The following is a 21,092-nucleotide window of genomic DNA, read 5'->3' as shown; positions in this document are numbered from 1 at the left end:
TTGAGATCTTCCTGCCTCAGCCTCCCAAGCCACTGGGATTACAGGTGTGGGCCACCATGTCTGACCGACAGGTTTCTTTTATCAGTTTAAGAATTTGTTATCGTTTTCTTTGCTTTTTCTGAGTCTGTGTGTGTGTGTGTGTGTGTGTGTCTCTCTCTCTCTCTCTCTCTCTCTCTCTCTCTCTCTCTTTTTTTTCTTTTTTTGTGGTACTGGGAATTGAACCTTGCAACACTAGGCAAATACTCGACCAGAGAGCTATATCACCAGCCTAAGACTTCACAACTTTTAGAAGAAAATACATGAGAATTTTTTTGTCTTATAAAAGGAAATTTTCTTAAGTCCCCAAAGAACCAACCAGGGATAAAAACCAGATTTAAAGATAAATCTGACTACACTAAAATTTTAGATTTTCTATTTAGAATAGCCAGAAAGGCCATGTAGTAAAGATATTTGCAAGACATAAAAGAAAAACTTCTGCAAGTTTAAAAAAAAAAAAACTCACTGAATAAGCAAAGGATATGAATATGGAGTTCAGAGAAAAAGGTATTTGGCCAATAAACATAAGAAAAATGCTGAGATCTTTCATAATCAGGGAAATACAAAGTAAAACAATGTTATCATTTCACACTATTAGGTTGGCAGCTATTTAGACAAAACCAAGTATATTGGTGAGGACGTTATAAATCATAGACTCATATACTATTGGTAGGGAAGTAAATAGATTCAACCACCTTGGAAAGCAATTTGGCAATATCTAACAAAGTGATATCCTTTGCCATTCAATCCACAGAATCTTCCTCTTGACATATACCCTGGAAAGAAGCAATTTTTGCAGTTGTGCACAGGGAACACATACAGAAATGTTCACATGACATTTTTGTACTGATGAAAAATAGGAAGTGACTTAAGTATCCATCAGCAGTTGAATACATTAATACATTTTGGTCTATTCATACAGTAGAATGTTTTATAGCAGTTAAAATGAGTGAGCTAGAACTCCTGTATTAAAACTAAAGAGGAAAACATTTTGAATAAAATACAAGTTGTAGAAAATGTTTAGTGTAGTATCTTTACATACAAGTTGGAAATAAGCAAAACAATACTATATATCTTTATAGAGTTTTATATATAATGGAGAAGAAAAGATTTGCATCAAACATGGCAAACTGTAGATTGATAGAATTAGATAGTGAGTTCAGGGATATTAAGTATTCTGTGCATTTAAATACTTAAAAATAGAACCTGGTGCAGCAGTGGCACACATCTATAATCTTAGCAACTTAAGAGGCTGAGATAGGAGAATCACAAGTTTGAGGCCAACCTGGGCAACTTAATAAGCAAGAACCTGTCTCAAAATAAGATACTGGGCTGGAGGTGTGGCCTAGTGGTAGAGCACTTGCCCAGCATATGTGAAGCACTGGGTTCAATTCTCAGCACCGCATATGAATAAACAAATAAAATAAAGATCCATCAACAATTAAAACAAATTTTTAGTTATACATGGGCACAATATCTTTATTTTGTTTATTTTTATGTGGTGCTGAGGATCAAACCCAGTGCCTCACATGTACAAGACAAGCTCTCTCCCACTGAGCCACAACCCCAGCCCTTAAAAAATATTTTAAAAAATAAAAATAACAAAAAAAAAAATTAGGGCTGGGATTATGGCTCAGCGATAGAACGCTTGCCTAGCATGCATGGGGCCCTGGGTTCAATCCTTAGCACCACATAAAAATAAATAAATAGAATAAAGGTATTGTGTCCAACTATAAAATTAAATATTAAAAAAAAAATTAAAGGGACTAAGGATGTAGCTCAGTGAAAGCACCCTTGGACTGAAGCCCCAGTAACAATAAGTATTTTAAAATAATTAACAATTTTTTTAAAGTTTCAAGTGAAACGTAAAATAGTTTTTGTATCATTATCTAAACAAAAAGGGAAAATAAAAGACTGAGGGTACAACACTCTTCAAGATAAGCAGGGAGAGAGCTTTCTTTTGTGTGTGTGAGGACTGTTTGTTTACTACCCAGGTATATCTGTGTCAGAAGAAACTTGTAGGTCATCTGTTGTGTCTTAATTTTTGATTTACAAACCTTTGATGAAGTGCAGGATGCTCTCAAATTGCTATTTTCTATGTCATGGATTCACATGTTCTGAGTTTTCACATTCTCAAACTGATACCTGGTGTAAATTTTTCTGGTTTGAGTGAGTTACTTTGTTGTTGTTGCTTTAAAAAAAAAAAAATGTTTGTAGTTGTAAATGGACAGAATGCCTTTATTTTATTTGTTTATTTTTATGTGGTGCCGAGGATTGAACCCAGAGCCTCACACATGCTAGGCAAGCACTCTGACACTGAGTTACAGCTCTAGCCCTTGACTATTGTTTTCATAGATACTGTTTTTAAATTGTCTCCCTGTAAGTCTTCTTGAATCCCTCTAGCTGAAACTTCAACTATCAGTCCCAGCTTCTTAGGTGATTTAAAGTTTGCCTCTGAAGTTGAGCGGTACTGTGAATCTCTGCTCTACCATTAGCCTGTTGAGAGACTCTAGACAAGTTTCTTTTTTTTTTTTTTAATATTTATTTTTTAACTCTCGGCGGACACAACATCTTTGTTTGTATGTAGTGCTGAGGATTGAACCCGGGCTGCACGCATGCCAGGCGAGCGCGCTACCGCTTGAGCCACATCCCCAGCCCCTAGACAAGTTTCTTAACTACTCTAAGCCTCAGTTTTCTCCCACATCCAGAGGAGAATTAAATGGGATTGTGCACATGCAGTGGATAGACAGAAGTCTAGTTATAATAAGCTAAATAACTTATAGTAATCTTCATAATAATAATGTAACAGCTGATTGGTAGCTGTGCAAAGGACTTGATTAAGACTTTGAAAATGTCCTTGCCATGAGGTGTGATCTGCCAAGTGCTGCTTAAAGGGCCAGTAGGTTTGATGAACTATATGTATTAGCTATTAGAGACGTGCTGTTTTATTTTCTTTTAAATTGAACTCATGATTTATATCCACATGGCTTTCCCCCCTCATCTATCATTCGCATATACCTTTTTATTTTTACTTCTCTAGGTTTTGCTAAATTGGAAGCCTTGTATCTGTGCAGTTTTGTTCTCATTATTTATTTATTTATTTATTTTTCTTTCAGTAGAATTAAAAGTGGGAACAGTTGAAGTCCAAGTGGAGGTGGGGGAAATAAAACAGACACTCCTTGATGTATAGGTAGAATAAAAGGTACAGTAGAAATACACATGGAAATAGAAGGTGGAGCTGTATTTTCAATATGTGTGACATTTTTCTTACTTGTCATATATTCTAGTGTGCTTATAGCAAATACCATAAAACCATAAATAAGTGAAGGAAAATCTTTTTCTATTAGTAGACAAGTAGTTTTTTATCTTCCTATACATATAAAGTCCATTAGAAAATACAAAGAAGGCTGGACATAGTGGCGGCACATGCCTATAATCCCAGTGATTTAGGAAGCTGAAGCAGGATGATTGCAAGTTCAAGGTCAGTTTCAACAATTTAGTAAGGCCTTACGTAACTTAGTGAGAGACCCTGTCTCAAAATAAAATATAAAAAGGGCTGGGGATGTGGCGCCCTTGGATCAATCCTCAATACCCCCTTAAAAAAAAAGGAGAGAGGTGTAACTAGTATCTTTGCAGTAGAAGTAAATAAATTTGGGGGAGGCAAGGCAAACTCAGGATTTTACTGAAGGATAATCTTAGGTTTGATTTTCTAGGATCGTCATCTCTTCCTTTTCTTCCTCCTCCTCCTCCTCCTCCTCCTCCTTCTTCTTCTTCTTCTCTCTCTCTCTCTCTCTCTCTCTGATTTTCATGGAGTGCTGTGCTAATCACTGTATCTGGAATAGTTACTTTAATTCTCACAATAATCCTAGTAGGTAGATGCTCTTCCTATTTTTATTTTACTGATAAGTAGAGACTCAGGAGAAGATGATTAAATTGCCTTGGGTCACTCTGCTTTTAAGTACTGAAGTCAGGTCTGAACACAGATTTGTAACTTTCAACCACTATTCTGTTTGGTCTGCTCTAGTGTTACATAGGTTTGAATTCTCCAGAATATCAGAGGAGATGTCATTTAAATTCTGAAAAGTAGGTAGAATTTTCTTTAGCAGAAGGAAGAAAGGAAAGGAAACTAATATTTATTGTGTGGGTACTAAGCGCTACCCACTAAGTGGGGGCTCTACCTAATGTGATCTCACTTAACCTTCAGTACAGTACTGAAATTGCATTGCCTCCTTTGAGAGAGATACTGAGAGAGAATTAGACTAAAGTTTCAGAGCCTTGTGGAAAGTATAGAGAAGAAAGAGAGTCAGTGGTAGTAGAAATGTCAGGTAGGTTATGGGATGCACCAGCAAGTCATTCAGAACTCAGATTATGTTTTTTATGTTAGATTGACCTTCCAACAAACCATGACAAGAATAAAAGATCAAGGAGAGAGCTCAGCATTTTTTGTAGAGCATAAGTTAGGATAATTTGAGGTGCATATGTATATGTGTGTATGTTGCTAGAAAGCAAACCTGTGGCTTCACATAAGTGCTCTTCTACTGAGCTTCATCCCCAGACTGATAGTTTGGCATTGACAAAGTATATTTTTACATAGGAAAGTAGGAAGGAACACAACAGGAAAATGGATTAGAACAAAAGTACCAATTTTGAAATATGAATCATAAATTTATTCAAAGACTATCTGATCCTAGAAGGAAGATACCAACACAAAATTAAGACTCTTATTAATTTTCTACTTTGTCCCCTCTCCCACTCTTATTTCTTCCCTCCACCTTTTTTAGTGAATAATTTTAAGCATACACAAAACCACATAAGATACTATAATGAATACTATGTGTGCATCATCCTGTCCCTGGCTAGTCCTATGTGATCCATTCACCCTCTTTTATTGTTTTGAAGAGATTCTAGACATCATTTCACTCAAAAATATTCTAATATGTATTTCTGAAGATAATGACTCATTTTTAAAACAACAAAAATACCATTATCATATTGCATCATTAAATATCCAGTTAGTGTTGAAATTCCTAGTTGCCTTACAAAAATCTTAATTTTTAAAACTTTATTTGAGGGGCTAAGGGTGTAGATCAATGGTAGCGCCCTTGCCTAGCATGCTGGGTTGGATCCCCAGCATTATAGCTAATCAGTCAATCAAAATTTATTTGAGTCATAGTTCATGTTAATGTTCAAATATTAGTGATTGCTGTGACTTTTAAGTTTCTTTTTTAGTCTATAAGTTCATCCTTTATTTCTTCCCTCATTCCTTTTCTTTGCCACCTCCCCTGGACAATTTATTTATTGACATATAGATTATTTGTTTTGTAGAACTTCTTATAGCACAGATTTTTCTGATTGCATCCTCCCAGATGTTTTGTTATGTATAGTAGAGGTTTACAACATGACATGATGGGATACATATAGTTTAAGTGATGGTTTATAGTGAAGCACATTAACATATCTGTTATCTCACATAGTTATTTTTTGATGATGAGATTAGCCAAATCTACTTAACAAAAATTCCCAGTACAATTTTATGGAGTCTTCCTGTTGTACATTCAATCTCTAAACTCATTCATCCTACATGTTATTTTTATCCTTTGACCTATGTCTCTCCATTTCTTCCCTTCCTAGCCCACTCCCATGACAACTGTGTTTTGTTTTCTATCTCTGGTATTTGAGCTTTCCTCCCCACATTTTTAAGTGAGATTCTGTGTTTGGCTTATTTCACTTAGCATAATTTCATCCAGGTTTGTCTGTGTTATGGCAAATGGTAGAGTCTCCTCTCTTAAGGCTGAATAATATTCCATTGTGTAACTATATCACATTTTCTTTATGCATTTGTTTGTTGATGGACACTTAGATTGTTCCCATATCTTGGCTATTGGGAACAATTCTAAAATGCATGGGAGTACAGATATCTTTGTGAGGTGATGATTTCCTTTCCTTTGTGTGTATACCCAAAAGAGGGATTGCTGGGTCATATGATGGTTCTATTTTTAATTTCTTTAGGAATGCCCCTTCTCTTTTCCATAATTAGTATACCAATCTACATTCCCTCCAACAGTTTACTAGGGTTCTTTTTTCTTCATATTCACTAGCATTTGTTATCTGTTGTCTTTTTGATAATAGCCATTCTTATAGGTATGAGGTGGTATATCAGAGTGGTTTTAATTTGCCTTTCCCTGGTGTTGAACACCTGTTTGTATATCTGTTTCTTCTTTGGAGAAACAGCTGTTCAGATCCTTTGCCCATTTTTAAATCAGGTTGTTTGTTTTTCTGCTATTAAGGTGTACAAATTCTTCATAATTTTTGGTTTTCTTTTCTCCCCACTGCCCCAGTACTGGGGATTGAACTATATCTCCACTGAGCTACATCCCCAGCTCTTTTTATTATTAAGTTTGAGACAGGGTCTTACTAAGTATTTTCCAGACTGGTCTTGGACTTGTGGTTCTTCTGTCTTAGCCTCCCAGAGTTAATGGGATCATAGATGTGCACCACCCTGTCTGGCATAAATTTTAGATTAGTGTTTTACTTATGATATGTGGTTTACAAATATTTTCCCATTCCAAAAGTTGCCTTTGCATTTTGTTGATTGTTTCCTCTTCTGTGCAGAAGTTTTTTAGTTTTAATATAATCCCAATTCTATTATTTTGCTTTTGTGTCCTGAATTTGTAATTTAACATGTAAGAAAATTATTGCAATTGCCATAATTTTTAGGAGTTTTCCCCCTGTGTACTTTTCTAGTATTTTTGTGATTTTAGTTCTTTTTTTTAAAATTTTTTATACCTTTTATTTTATTTATTTATTTTTATGTGGTGCTGAGGATCAAACCCAGGGCCTCACACGTGTGAGGTGAGCGCTCTCCCCTGTGCCACAACTCCAACCCCATGATTTCAGTTCTTATATTTAGTTCTTTATCCATTTTGGTCTCAACTCTTCTGTGTTTTCTAGAGTGACAGGTTTATAAAGAGGCTTGATCGGATTCATATTTGTCTTTTTTTTTTTTTTTTGGACAAGACAACTTCATAAGTTGTGATGTGTTTTTCCATTGGGTATTGAATGTCCGGTTGTCTCTTTATTGTGTTGTATTTATGATGTTGTATTTATGATCCTAATTCTGATTCTTTAGTTCTGTTATTTCTTCTCTATTGTTTTACTTGAATGCTGCTATGAAAAGAAAACCGCTTTTGTACTATTTGGCCACTGGTATCGTTACTGTACAAAAGGCAGGGCAAGTGCTTGATTCAGTCCATTCATTTACTAGTTTTCAAAATGATTAATTGATTTCGTAGTGTCCTTCAATGATAACTAACCTGTTTTTTTGAGTATCTCAGTAAACTCATGGACATAAAAATCTTTGATATAGTTCAACCCATTTACTCATTTATTCCCTAAGCTTTTGCCTCCCTCCTGCCCTGCCATTTTGGAATTTGTATCTATGGAAAAGTAGAAGTTTACTGAAAACAAGAAATGGATTAATCAAGTGTAGAGATTTTGCAATGGCACTTAAGAGGCTTTCACTGAAATTCTCCTTTTTACAGTGTGCATTTTGTACTTGCATGTACTTACCCATCTGCAGGGAAATTGCCCTTTTTAATTCTGTAGGAAAATTCATATATATCCAAAGGCTCTTCCAGGATTTTTAGAATATTGCTGTAGCAAGATGAAAGGGCATTTTTAAAAAAAGTTTATTATGCCAGCCAGGCAGGATGATGCACCCCTGTAATCCCAGTAGTTCAGGAGGCTGAGGCAAGAGGATCACAAGTTCAAAGCCAGCCTCAGCAATTTAGCAAGGCTCTAACAATTTAGCAAGATCCCATCTCAAAAAGGATTGGGGATGTAGCTCAGTGGTTAAGTGCCCTGAGGTTCAATTCCTGATACCAAAAAAAAAAGAAATTTTAAAATTCCAAACTAACTATAAACATATTAATCTAACCTTCAGAATCTGATTTTCAAAAAGCATTTAAGATTATCATAATTAGAACTTCACAAGTTGACCTTTCCCTGAGAACCTTATTATACACATAGTTAGAAGTATCTCTAGTTTCTAAGACAGATTTCTTTTCGTTTTCTTTCTTTCTTTTGGTACCAGGGAATGAATTCAGGGGCACTCGACCACTGAGCCACATCCTCATCCTCAGCCCTATTTTGGTTTTTTGTGTTTTTTTTTTTTTTTTGCTACTGGGAATTGAACTCAGGGGGCACTCAACCATTGAGCCACATCCCCAGCCCTATTTTGTATTTTATTTAGAGACAGGGTCTCACTGAGTTGCTCAGCACCTCACCATTGCTGAGGCTGGCTTTGAACTCGAGATCCTTCTGTCTCAGCCTCCTGAGCCACTAGGATTACAGGTGTGCACCACCGCACCGGGCTCTAAGACAGATTTTCTAAAACATCAAACTCCTTTTTTTTCTTAGTGTAAGAATTGTATTGCTGTATTGCTGGCCTCAGAATTTTATATAATGGAAAACCAGCGTCTGCATACATGAGTACTAAGTTTGCAAGCTTTTTTCGTTTTAAGTAGAATTTTAAATACTTGTTAAAGTGAAAATGTACAGTAGCATTTACTGGATTTTGCAGTTCACAAAAACCCTTTTCACATTCATTATTGCTTGCTTGCTTTTTTGGTGCAAGGCAAACCTGTGCCTCACACATGCTGGCACACTTTACCATTGAGTTAAATTCTCAACCCTCATTATCACATTTCTTAAGCTTCACAACAACCTGAGTTAATATTGAGTACTTATTGTCTGACAGATTCTATGCTGAGCCTTAATGTGGATTGTTTAGTTTTAATCTTCATAGCAGTGTTGCTAGTGGGTATTTTTCTTATTCCTATTTATGAGTCAACTGTGGCTTAGAGAGGTTAAGAAGTTTGTCTGTGCCTTATAGCTAGGAAGTGAAGGAGTCAGGGATTGAGTCCTTGCTCTTAACCACTAGCATATATCCATGTCATCTGTATTTTTTTTTAATAACTTTTAAAATTTATTTTATGTGGTGCTGAGGATCGAACTCAGGCCTTGCACGTGTGAGGCAAGTGCTCTACCACTGAGCCATAACCCCAGCCCTCATCTGTATTTTTACAGATTAAACAAACCACCCCTTGGAAATATTTGGAGACTTTTCCCAAGTTGCTTAATTAGTATGTGATGGAGTCAGGACCAGAATCCCTGAATCCTCCAAGTGCCAAGGCAGTGCTTTCTCCCAACAGGCCCCTGGTCAGCAACCCTGGTTTCCTCAGTCCACTGCTGGAACTTGCCCTAACAGCAACAGAACCAGAAAGGTACAAGTCAAGATTTTAGTAGCAGCATTTTAACTTGATATAAATGACCCAGCTGAATTAGCACTAAATTAGGACAGTACATATCTAGAAACTGAACTAGTACTCGATATCCAAACCACATTCATGTTCTCCACACATTGATTTCTAGGTGGAGCCAGTCATCTGGACCATTTACTCAGCTTTCTTTACTACTTTTCTAACCACAGTGTCTATTTTTTTCCCTTGAGAAATACGTGCATCTTTTTGATGAATGATCTACCCAGAAGCCAGGAGTCCCTCCTACAATTCAAATTATAACCAGCAGTAGCTGCTATTTATTGTCTGTTTTCTGCTATCCAGAGTATTATGTTAAATACTTAGTATTTTACAAATTTATGATGATGTTGTTGTCATACAAAGAGATACCTACCCAGGCATTTGCCAGATCATTCTCTTGTCATACTGCTTAAAGAAACGGAACATTAGAATTTCAGTTTGAGTGTCTGGATACCCTTCTCCAACTGTGTTTCCTCCCAACTCCTGAGAGATAACTACTATCTTAAGTTTGGTGATTCTTATTCCCATGCTTCTAATTTTAATGTGTTTTTAGGCTTCATGAAAATTGTATTTTATTACGTATAATCTCTACCACTTGTATTTTTTTATTCTTATGTTTATAAGAGTTATCCACATTGATAAGTATACCTCTGGTAGTTTTTAAATTTTTATTACTTTTTAATTTTTTTCATGAAATAAGTGTACTACTGTTTATCTATTTTCTTCCTTTTTTAAAAATTTTTTTAATATTTATTTTTTAGTATTTGGCGGACACATCTTTGTTTGTATGTGGTGCTGAGGATAGAACCTGGGCCGCACGCATGCCAGGCGAGCGCGCTACCGCTTGAGCCACATCCCCAGCCCTATTTTCTTCCTTTTTTGAAAATATTTTTAAAATTTTTTTTCAGTTGTAGTTGGACACAATGACTTTATTTCACTCATTTATTTATTTTTATGTGGTGCTGAGGATTGAACCCAGCGCCTCGCATGTGCTAGGCGAGCGGTCTACCATTGAGCCATAACCCCAGCCCCCATTTTCTTCTTATTGGAACAGTATTGCTATGAGCATTCTTGTACACAGACTTATCTGGGGTACATATATGTAAGAGTAGAATTACTCTGTCATAGAAGATATATATCCAGATTCACAAGATATTGCCAAATTGTTGACTGTAGTGATTGATTCAATGTGCACTCTGTTGAGCAGTGTCTGAGTTCTCATTTCTCTGCATCCTAAATAGTAATTGGTATTATCAGAATTTACAATTCTTGCTATTTATTGGATGTTAAATATTAGTCTTATGCTTTTTTACATTATTTTTTTCTTATTTGGTACAAATCTACAATGTCAGGCTAGAAGTGTAAACCTAAGAGAACTTGCTCAAGGCCATGCAACCAGAAGAGGGCTGACCCTGGATTAAATGATAATTCTGCCAGTACCAAAGCCAGTGCCTGTTCTTCTGCATCTTCTTATCTGGAGATCACAGCATTGATGCTAATAGTGTCAGCTTGGTAATTTAAGGACTGATTATGGAGTTTTGTGCATTTTCTCCTTTTTCTTTTCTTCATTTGTTTCTTGAGAACTTCCATCAAAATATAGAAACATTGTGAAAAGAAAAGCCAGCCTTCCTGTTTTCAGTAAACTTGATCTCTTTGCTCTACTACTCTACCTTTGATTTTTAGTAGATCCACCCCCACCTGTTTTCCTTTTTCCTCTCTAGCTTCTCCATATGTGAGAAAACATGCTACCTTCTGAATCTGACTTATTTTGCTTCTTAACATGATAGTCTCTAGGAAATCTGGAATTTTAAAAAATATTTTTTGTCAATGGACCTTTATTTTTTCTATTTTTATTTATATGCAATGCTGATAATCAAACCCAATGCCTCACACATGCAGACATGTACTCTACCACAACCCGAGCCCAGAAATGTGGATATTTTTAAGAGTGCCTGAACCTTTAGGTAGAAGGAGAGGATATGTTCAGATTCTGAGTAGAGAAGATTTGGAATTGAATTGAAGCTTAACTGAAAAGGAATAGTATTAATTTAAAAAGACTGTAAAGTTGGGTAGCAAGCTACTTCTAGTGGTTGTGAATATGTGACTGCTTTGTTACTAGAAAAGGGCAAGGAGCACTTGCGAGGCTATTTCTTCTATGTTCTTTTTCTTCACTAGATCACTCACTTCAGACAATCTGGGACATGAATCTTGACTCGGTTCTAAACAATACTACTGAACTAAAGACTGGTTCTGAGAATATCATTTGGTGGTTTTCTGTAGATATTCAGTTAGCAAAAAAGAGATATTCTCTCAAAGCCAATTCATTAGCCATTATAAGAAAGGGGGAAAAAATAAACCAAATGAAGAACACATTTTCCCAGTTTTATCTCTGCACTGAGTAGTGCAAGCAGGACCAATAACAAGGGTTATTATATCAGGATCTTAGGATATTTCTAGTCAAGGTGACATTTTAGAGAGATGCCAACCATTGGAATTTCATCTCCCAGTCCCTAGTTTGTGAGGTCTTTACCAGAAAGTTACTGTTTAGAGAGTTTCACTATTTGTTTTGGACAGGGATTTTTTTTTATCCTAATTGAATTAGTTATTAAAGTTTTATGGGAGAGCTCATAGAGGTATACATCACTGTAGATTTATAAAAACAACATTACATCCTATTTTTACCAATCTAGACCAAATCCCTGAGAATTCACATCACAAATGTAATAATGCCTCAGCTCAAAATAGTAAATATTTTCTTTTCTTTTCACAAGTAACTTGGCAAGTTCCAAAAAGATCCCTCAATGACAGTTATTAATTATGGAGAGCATTCGGAATTGAAAATTAAAAGAAGTGTAATGGAGGCCATGTTGATCTTATTGTCTCAAAAATGCCTAATAGTAATCAGATAATACCTATCTCATAGGGAATTTAGAAGCATAATTTTTATAAGACACTTTTAGTTCCTTATAGAAAACCATAGTTTAAAATATTATTAGTTTCGTACTATATGGTCCTGTTTATTATAACACTGACATTTAAACATTTTTGACTAACATTGTATATGTCAGTTTGATCTCTCCTTTTTAAGTTCATCTTGTAGCAGTGTCAGTGATGATTAACAACACTTTCAAGCCCACACATTTTGCTTTAAGTAATGTCTTTTCTTCCCTTTCAGGTAACAAATATACTCTAGAGACTCGACCCAACCAAGAAGGCATCGATGTAAGACAAGAGCTACTGAAGTTCCATTCTACTTATTATTCCTCCAACTTAATGGCTATTTGTGTTTTGGGCCGAGGTAAGAATTCTTTAAAATTTTCACATAATCGGGTAATCTAAGTTTTTTTTTTCTCCTCCTTCAACTTTTTTCAAAGTATTAAAAGAAGGATATAAGATATAGGTGTTTATCTGTTCATCTGTTCAATCTTTTTTTTTTTTTTTTTTTAAATACTGGTGATTGAACCCAGGATCACTTTACCACTGGGCTACATTCTCAGTTTTTAAAATTTTATTTATTTGGTGCCAGGAATTGAACCTAGGGGCTCTTAACCACTAAGCCATATCCCCAGCCCTCTTTTTATTCTTCTATTTTGCGACAGGGTCTCACAGATTTGCTTAGGCTTCAATAAATTGCTAAGGCTGGCTTTGAACTTGATATCCCCTACCTCTGCCTTCTGAGCCTCAGGGATTACCGGTGTGTGCCACCATGTCCAGCTGCTCCAGGTCTTTTAAAAATGATCTACTTATTGCAGAATACATGGATGAGAATTTTTATTTATTTATTTATTATTTATTATTGTTTTTGGTTATACATGGACACAATATCTTTATTTTGTTTGTTTATTTTTATGTGGTGCTGAGGATTGAACCCAGGGTCTCTCACATGCGAGGCAAGCTTTCTACCACTGAGCCACAACCCCAGCCCCATGCATGAGAATTTTTAATTCATTGTATTCCAAAAACAAGTTTATGTGGCTTAAATGGAGACCTGAAGAAACAAATTATCAGTAGCTAGTCTCACTAAGTATGTGTAGGGAAAAGAAGTTTGAAGAAAGATGGACAGACTTGACTTTTTTTTTTTAATTAACGTTTTAAAAATTATTTTTATTTTATTTATTTATTTTTATGTGGTGCTAAGGATCAAACCAGCGCCTCATACATCCTAGGCAAGCACTCTGCAATTGAGTTATAGCCACAGCCCCAAATTTGACTTTTAACAATTTATTAATCTAGAAACAAAATTTAAAAAGCAGATGATGATGCACTGAAAAAAACTATCTGTAAACAACAAAGGTTTGATTTTTGTTTTTGTTTTGTTTTTTGTTTTTATGGTGCTGAGAATCAAACCCAGGGCCTCATAAGTACTAGGGAAACACTCTTTCACTAAGTCAGGTCCATAGCACTCAAAGATTGAATCTTTAATATGTGTTTTCTTTCTAGAGCTTAGTAATTCTTGGGGCTGGGTTGTAGCTCAGTGGTGTATGTGCTTAAGGATATGCAAGATCCTGTGTTCAACACCAAAATAATAGTAGTAATAATAGTAGGAGGAGGAGTAGTAATATGTGTGTGAGGGAAAAAATTATCCCACATAGAAAGGTATAAGACAAAAAGTAAGTTCTTCCTCTTTATCCCCTGACAGCTATGCCCTTTCCTCAAAGATCGTCAACTTAAGGTTTTTGTTGTTTTATTACTTTTTTTTTTTCTTTTTTTGGTATCAGGGTTTGAACTCAGGGATTCTTGACCATTGAGCCACATCCCCAGCCCTATTTTGTATTTTATTTAGAGACAGGGTCTCACTGAGTTACTTAGCACCATGCAATTGCTAAGGCTGGTTTTGAACTCTCAATTCTCCTTTGTCAGCCTTCCAAGCCTCTGGGGATTACAGGCGTGGGCCACCATGCCTGGCTTGTTGTTTTACTTCTAAACGTAGAATTTTGTTAATATGCTTGTGTGTGTTTGTTCAAAACATTTAAAAATGAGATTATACTACAATTTGCAGTTTTCACTTAATAGCACATGTAGATTGATTCTGTGGGTATGTGTGTGTGTGTATAGGTTTGTAAACTTTATAAGTAAAACCCTTTATAAAAGAATAATGTAGGTAAAAATATAAAAGTAACTCATTTAGGTGGCTATATAATTTTATCAACAGTTAAAAGTCGTTGAGTTACTTTGGCACATTATGATATAAAATCTTACAGATCTTGGAAGAGAGTTCTGATCATCTTACCCGAGAGCCTTATTTTATGGAGTAGTTAAGTTTGTGCAAGTATTTTGTTGTCATGATTGGTAAAGCTGGGGTTAGAAGCAAGTGCCCTGATCCCTCAACTAGGATTCTTTTCATCATTTTATAGTATTTTCCCCCAAATCAAATACTTATTAAACTTTAACATTTGACTTTTAACAGTGAGTTTGGACTGTATTTATAAGGTAAATGTTATACCTTATACTCTGCCAGTATTGGGAATCATAGTTTTATTTCCAAATAAAGCTAAATTTTCTATTACTGTTTCTAATACATGTTTTAAGTTTATTGCAAGATAATATTTGTGAGTTAGTATTAATATTATGACTGAGAATATTTTAATGTTTAAATTTTTATACCATGAAAAGGTAGATATGTGTGAAGTGTAATCAATTAGTATTGTTTCGCAACTTTAGAATATACATAGGCACTGATAGGATTTAATTGAGTGTTTCATCTTTATCAGATGCCTTTTTTTGTTTGTTTTTATTAACAGATTTTCCTCCTTGAAAAGCCCCTAGACTTTTCAGGAAACATAAGGTCTTAAATACTATTTGCTTTGTATTATGATTAATTAAACTGTTTCAATGTATTTTTTTTATAGAATCTTTAGATGACTTAACTAATCTTGTGGTAAAGTTATTTTCTGAAGTAGAGAATAAAAATGTCCCATTGCCAGAATTTCCTGAGCACCCTTTCCAAGAAGAACATCTTAAAGTAAGTCCATGTATTATTGGTATTTTTTTTAAATTTGTGAACATATATATCTAGTTTATAAGAAAATAGAGGTTTCATTACTTAATGTAGTTTTTTAAAAAATATTTATTTTCTAGTTGTAGTTGGACACAATATCTTTATTTTATATATTTATTTTTATGTGGTGCTGAGGATCGAACCCAGGGCCTCACACATGCTAGACAAATGCTCTACTGCTGAGCCACAACCCTAGCCTCTTACGTAGGTTTTTTTTTTTTCATATTTTTTTAGTTGTAGTTGGACACAATACCTTTATTTTTATTTGTTTTTATTTTTCATGGTGCTAAGGATCAAACCCAGCGCCTTGAATGTGCTAGGTGAGCACTCTACCACTAAGCCACAGCCTCAGCCCCTTAATTTAGTTTTTAATATTTGTCAGGTTAGCTGAGTGTGGTGGTGACACATGCCTATATTCCCATCAGCTCAGGAGGCCAAGGCAGGACGATTGTAAGTTCAAAGCCTGCCTCATCAATTTAGCAAGGCTCTAAGCAGCTTAATGAGACCTTGTCTCAAAAAAAATTTTTTTTAAAGGGCTGGGGATGTGGCTTAATGGATAAGCACCCCTGGGTTCAGTACCTGGCACCTGTTCCCACCTCCCCAGAAAAATATATATTTGTCAGAATAATCAAATCAATTTTATATTTATTAGGAGTGTGTATCACCATAAAAATACCAATATGTTCTGATCTCTGCATGCTAAAAGCATTTTTGATGTCTGTAGCCTTAGCAAGGCTATGAACGTATTATATACTACCAGGAGGCAAGCATCCCAAACTATCTAGCTTTAAGGTCCTGGGGTTCTGGGATAGCTTACCCACTATAATGAAATTCTGCTGAGAACCTGATTCATTTATTTCTTAGTGACCAATTCTTTGTGGTCTGGCAATCAGTTTTGCTCCTAAATTTGGGATTCTTCCATGAAAATCAGTATTCTTCATAACTTGTAAATATTTTATTCAGTAGGAATTGAATATAGTGCATCTTTTGTGATTCTTTTGTTTTTTGTTTTTTCCCCAGCAACTTTATAAAATAGTGCCCATTAAGGATATTAGGAATCTTTATGTAACATTTCCCATACCTGACCTTCAGAAATACTATAAATCAAATCCTGGTCATTATCTTGGTCATCTGATTGGGCATGAAGGTCCTGGAAGTCTGTTATCAGAACTTAAATCAAAGGGTAAGTATCTTGGGTGGCACTTTCTGAGTGAAAGTGATTGTTAATGTGCTTTGTTTTTTAGTTTGGGGACTTTTTTTTTCATAATTTTATTTTATCTTTAGTATTGAGCCATGAAGATTAGAAATTTCAAAAGATACCATCTAGCATGTTTTTTATTTTTGTTTTTGTTTTGTGATGCTGGGGATCAAACCCATAATCTCATGTGTGCTTGCTAGTCAAGTGTTCTCGCTCTGAAGTATACCCCCAGCCATGTTTTGAATAAGAAAAAGGTTAAAAATAACAGCCTATATAGGATATTCTTTACCATCTTGGTGAAATGTCAGTACATAATATTTATTTGCCTACTGTAATCCATCAGATCAGAAGGGTGTAAAATCTAGATAATAGATGATCTCCAGGGATCCTCCCATCTCACACGATTTTCTTTCACATAACATTTAAAGCACACTAGTCATAATTTCTTTCTTTTTTTTGTTTTTTTAAAGAGAGAGTGAGAGAGAGAAGAGAGAGAGATAATTTTAATATTTATTTTTTAGTTTTTCAGCGGACACAACATCTTTGTTTGTATGTGGTGCTGAGGATCGAACCCGGGCCGCACGCATGCCAGGCGAGCGAGATACCGCTTGAGCCACATCCCCAGCCCAGTCATAATTTCTTAATTGGAAATTAATTTGAAGAATATTTAGGAAGGCTTCTATCCCATAAATCCCTTAATCCCTTTTCTAAACTGATTTTTGCCCCCTGCAATAGGTTCCCTAATCTCCTGGAACATAGACTATAAAATGAAATTTTAAAAAATCTTTTGCCTTGAAAGAAACCACAAATGAATTCATATTAATTTTCTTTGAATGTTGCAGGCTGGGTAAATACCCTGGTTGGTGGACAGAAGGAAGGAGCTCGAGGTTTTATGTTTTTTATCATTAATGTGGACTTAACTGAGGAAGGATTATGTAAGTGTTGGTTGACCTTGGTTTTGAATGAAAATTGAATTTTTATGATTTTTCTTTATTTCTTTATACTGTGGATCTGTTTTATGTGGAAAAGCTATAAACACTTTAATTCATACAACTTATTCATGTATTTTTCACGTGTTTCTTGGCATTTGTTTTGTGAATGAGTTTTCCCCCTTAACAATTGATCATTATGTTGCACTTGTAAAATGTGTACTTGGCTTTTCATTTGCTCATTTCCTACCCCAAACCCTTCTGTCGCATATCCCTGAGCCCAGAGGGCCATGTGTGGGTCACCTAAAAACAGTCAGGGAGGTGAGGACTCTGTTTTCTAAGAGGAACCATCTTTCACTTACCTGACTTTCCCTTAGAAGTGAGCTCACTGCTTTGAAGGATTCAAGGACTGAATGGTTTTTAAGTGTGCCCCTTTTTTCCAGTACATGTTGAAGATATAATTTTGCACATGTTTCAATACATTCAGAAGTTACGTGCAGAAGGACCTCAAGAATGGGTTTTCCAAGAGTGCAAGGTACTTTTGTTTCACCAAAATTTTTCTTAAGGAATCTATTTTTCAAAAACAAATATATGTGAATTAATTTAAATTTAAGGCCCATTTAAAGTTTTTTTTCCTCATTAAAGTCTAAAATTTTGCAATGCATTGTAGTATTAGTTAAGACTTAGTTGCACTAGTCTGATTTGCTACATGGGCACAATTAAGGGTAAGGCATTATGTGGCCTTCTTTAGGAGGGAAAAGGAAAGAAAATGGGTTGCTTTTCTATCCCTTAGAAGAAAACCTACAGTTCGTTAAGCTGGTATTTTTCAGGACTTATGTTACTCCCTGCCTGAAACTGCATGAAGTCTGTCATTTCCAGATCTGGTAATAAAAATCTGTAGCATACTCAAAAGAAATAGTGAATTGTTTTATGTATGATTGTGTTCTTAAAAGTGATTCTATTATTGTATGTATGGAAAAACCTAGCTATTCTTTTTTTACATTTATTTTACATTAAACAAAAGATGTTTTCTTTTGAAAGTTTTTTTTTTTTTTTAAATACATGTATACTTTGTATTTAGGCCTATCAAGGTTTGAAAACATATTTTAGGTTGAGAAACATCCTCTCTAGGTAAAAGTTTAAAAAGTTTTAATCTGGTTGCGGTTCTTTCACCAGGTCACCAAAATCATCATCTATGAAATAGTTTTATCGAGCAAGGTTCTTTTGCAGTTTCTCTAATTCTTTGAGTAATAGTTCTAAAAATTGAAGCTATAGAATTATATCTATTTTACCTATTGTTCACCTATTTTACTTTGATTTTAAGTCTAAATTGATGGGTTGAGTTTGATACACATTAAGAAGTTTTCTTTCCATATTCTATGCATTTCTAAATTAAGCATAGCTATTTTTTCAGAAAGTGTGATAAAGTTAAATGCTGAGTAGAAAGTTTATGGTTCAACTGAAATACAAAAAGTATCTAAATAATAGTTGACTTTTATTCACTTTCTATTTTAGGACTTGAATGCTGTTGCTTTTAGGTTTAAAGATAAAGAGAGGCCACGAGGTTATACATCTAAAATTGCAGGAATATTACATGTAAGTTTTTTGTTATTTTCCTTTTTATATTAGTGTATACAATATCTCAAATAGTGCATAGAACTTTAGACATAATAGCAATGAGGCAAACTAATGACCAGATATGTTTCAATTCTTAATTTTTATTATCCTAAAAATTACCATCTATAATATTTTCATTACATAGATATTTTGTTTATTGGCTTAATTTTTTCCATATTTTTATTGGTGTGTTGTGATTATACATAATAGTAGGATTCACTGTAATATATTCATACATACACATGACATGACAATATAATTTAGTCAATATCAATTCCTTGTATTTCCCTAATATATTTCACTTCTATATATGTCAAGTGTTACCTCTGTGAAAACTTTAGATCATCTACTTTCTTCCATTTCCTTTGTTACCACTCTAGTCTAAGCTACCATAGTTTTTTCTTACCTGGACTGTCATTGGCTCTTACCTGGAGCCTTGTTCATCGTCTTGTTCCCCACTGTGGGTTTTTTCCTATAACCTTGATGATCTTTCCAAAACTAAAATCAGATTGTTTCCCTCCTCTATTTAAAGTCCTCTAATAATTTTCCATCAGAATTGACATAAAATTCAAATTTTTCTTTGGCCTGTAAGATGGTCTGGCCAATATAACTGGAGTGAATGGGAATAGGACAGGTGGGACAGAGAGTGGTACAGAATGTGGCCACACGGGGCATGTGTGAAGCCCTGGGTTTGATCCTCAGCACCACATATAAACAAACAAATAAAGGTCCATTAACAACTAAAAAAAAATTTTTAAAAATATTGTATCAATATATTTAAACTGTATCAGCATTTCACTATCAAATTTTCTTCATTACCAAGTACTGTACTCACATTTTTCCTTAAAAGAAATGTGATTTTGCTATCTACACTGAGAGTATATTTGGAGATCAAAAGTATATTGGAGCTGGGCTTGATGGTATATACCTGTAATCCCCATAACTTGGGAGAGTGAAGCAGGAGGATCTTGAGTTTAAAGCCATCCTCAGCAACTTCGCAAGGCCCTAAGCAACTTAGCAAGACCCTGTATCTAAATAAAATATTAAAAAGGGCTGGGTATGTAGCTCAGTGGTTAAGCACCTCTGGGTTCAATCCCCAGTACCAAAAATAAAAAAAAAGTGTATTTGGCAGAATCATCACACAGTATGAGCCTACTTAAAGATGTGTTAGGTAGAATTTGTATGAGCCTACTTAAAGATGTGTTAGGTAGAATTTGTATGTAGCTCAGTGGTAGAGCATTTGCCTAACATGCTCAGGGCCCTGGGTTTGATCCCCAGCACTGCAAAGGAGTGAAAAAAAAAAGTGAAGGAAAAGGATTGAAGAATACAGATTTTTTTTTCCAGTACAGTAAAATTTAACTTAAGAAAGGGATGTGGGGGGGTGAAATAATGGATTTAATATACTAGAGATCTGTTTGCTTTAATAAATGAAGCTCTATGGTAGCTTTACAAATTTTTATTTATTTACATTTTCCTTTTTCAAAGTATTATCCCCTAGAAGAAGTACTCACAGCTGAATATTTACTGGAAGAATTTAGACCTGACTTAATAGAGATGGTTCTTGATAAGCTCAGACCAGAAAATGTCCGGTGAGTCACCTACAGATTTTACTATTACATTAAAAATTTTCAATAATGATTAGAATCTGAAAATTTGAAATGGTGAATGAAATACTTTCAAACTTTTTATCAAGCATGATTACAGAAGTTGTTGAGAATAGCATAATGAACCAACACCAAGACTCAGCAATTACATGGCCTATCTTTTTGTCTGTTTTCACCCTTTTTTATTCATCATCCTGATTTCCTAGATTATTTTGAGGAAATATTTCTAAAAGTTGAAGTAAAAAGCAATCATAATTGTATTATAATGAGTGAAATATAATACATTTTCTTAGCTTGTCTTCTTTTTTATTTAAGTGACCGAAGTATTAGCTCACCTATATTATATGGCTTTTATAAGTAAGTGAGGGCACCTTTTTCTTTTCTTTTTTG

The 21,092-nt window shown here is 34.8% G+C and overlaps 1 protein-coding gene and 1 non-coding gene across 3 annotated transcripts in view; both read left to right on the top strand.

The window, feature by feature from the left end:
• The window catches only part of Ide (insulin degrading enzyme), a 93,914-nt gene that overhangs the window by 27,881 nt on the left and 44,941 nt on the right, over positions 1-21,092 (top strand). For both annotated transcript variants that reach the window (XM_026397322.2, XM_026397321.2), the window contains exons 5-11: positions 12,532-12,654; positions 15,206-15,318; positions 16,375-16,537; positions 17,395-17,487; positions 17,925-18,016; positions 18,997-19,077; positions 20,584-20,687. In XM_026397322.2, coding sequence (XP_026253107.1) covers positions 12,532-12,654; positions 15,206-15,318; positions 16,375-16,537; positions 17,395-17,487; positions 17,925-18,016; positions 18,997-19,077; positions 20,584-20,687 — 769 coding nt within the window. The remainder of the gene's footprint in view (positions 1-12,531; positions 12,655-15,205; positions 15,319-16,374; positions 16,538-17,394; positions 17,488-17,924; positions 18,017-18,996; positions 19,078-20,583; positions 20,688-21,092) is intronic.
• Trnav-aac (transfer RNA valine (anticodon AAC)) lies at positions 20,313-20,385 on the top strand. The gene has a single exon. It is a non-coding gene; the product is annotated as a tRNA-Val (tRNA).

The sequence above is a fragment of the Urocitellus parryii genome, chromosome 5 (assembly GCF_045843805.1).
Source record: "Urocitellus parryii isolate mUroPar1 chromosome 5, mUroPar1.hap1, whole genome shotgun sequence".
NCBI lineage: Eukaryota > Metazoa > Chordata > Mammalia > Rodentia > Sciuridae > Urocitellus > Urocitellus parryii.
This window is presented reverse-complemented; position numbering and strand designations above follow the sequence as displayed.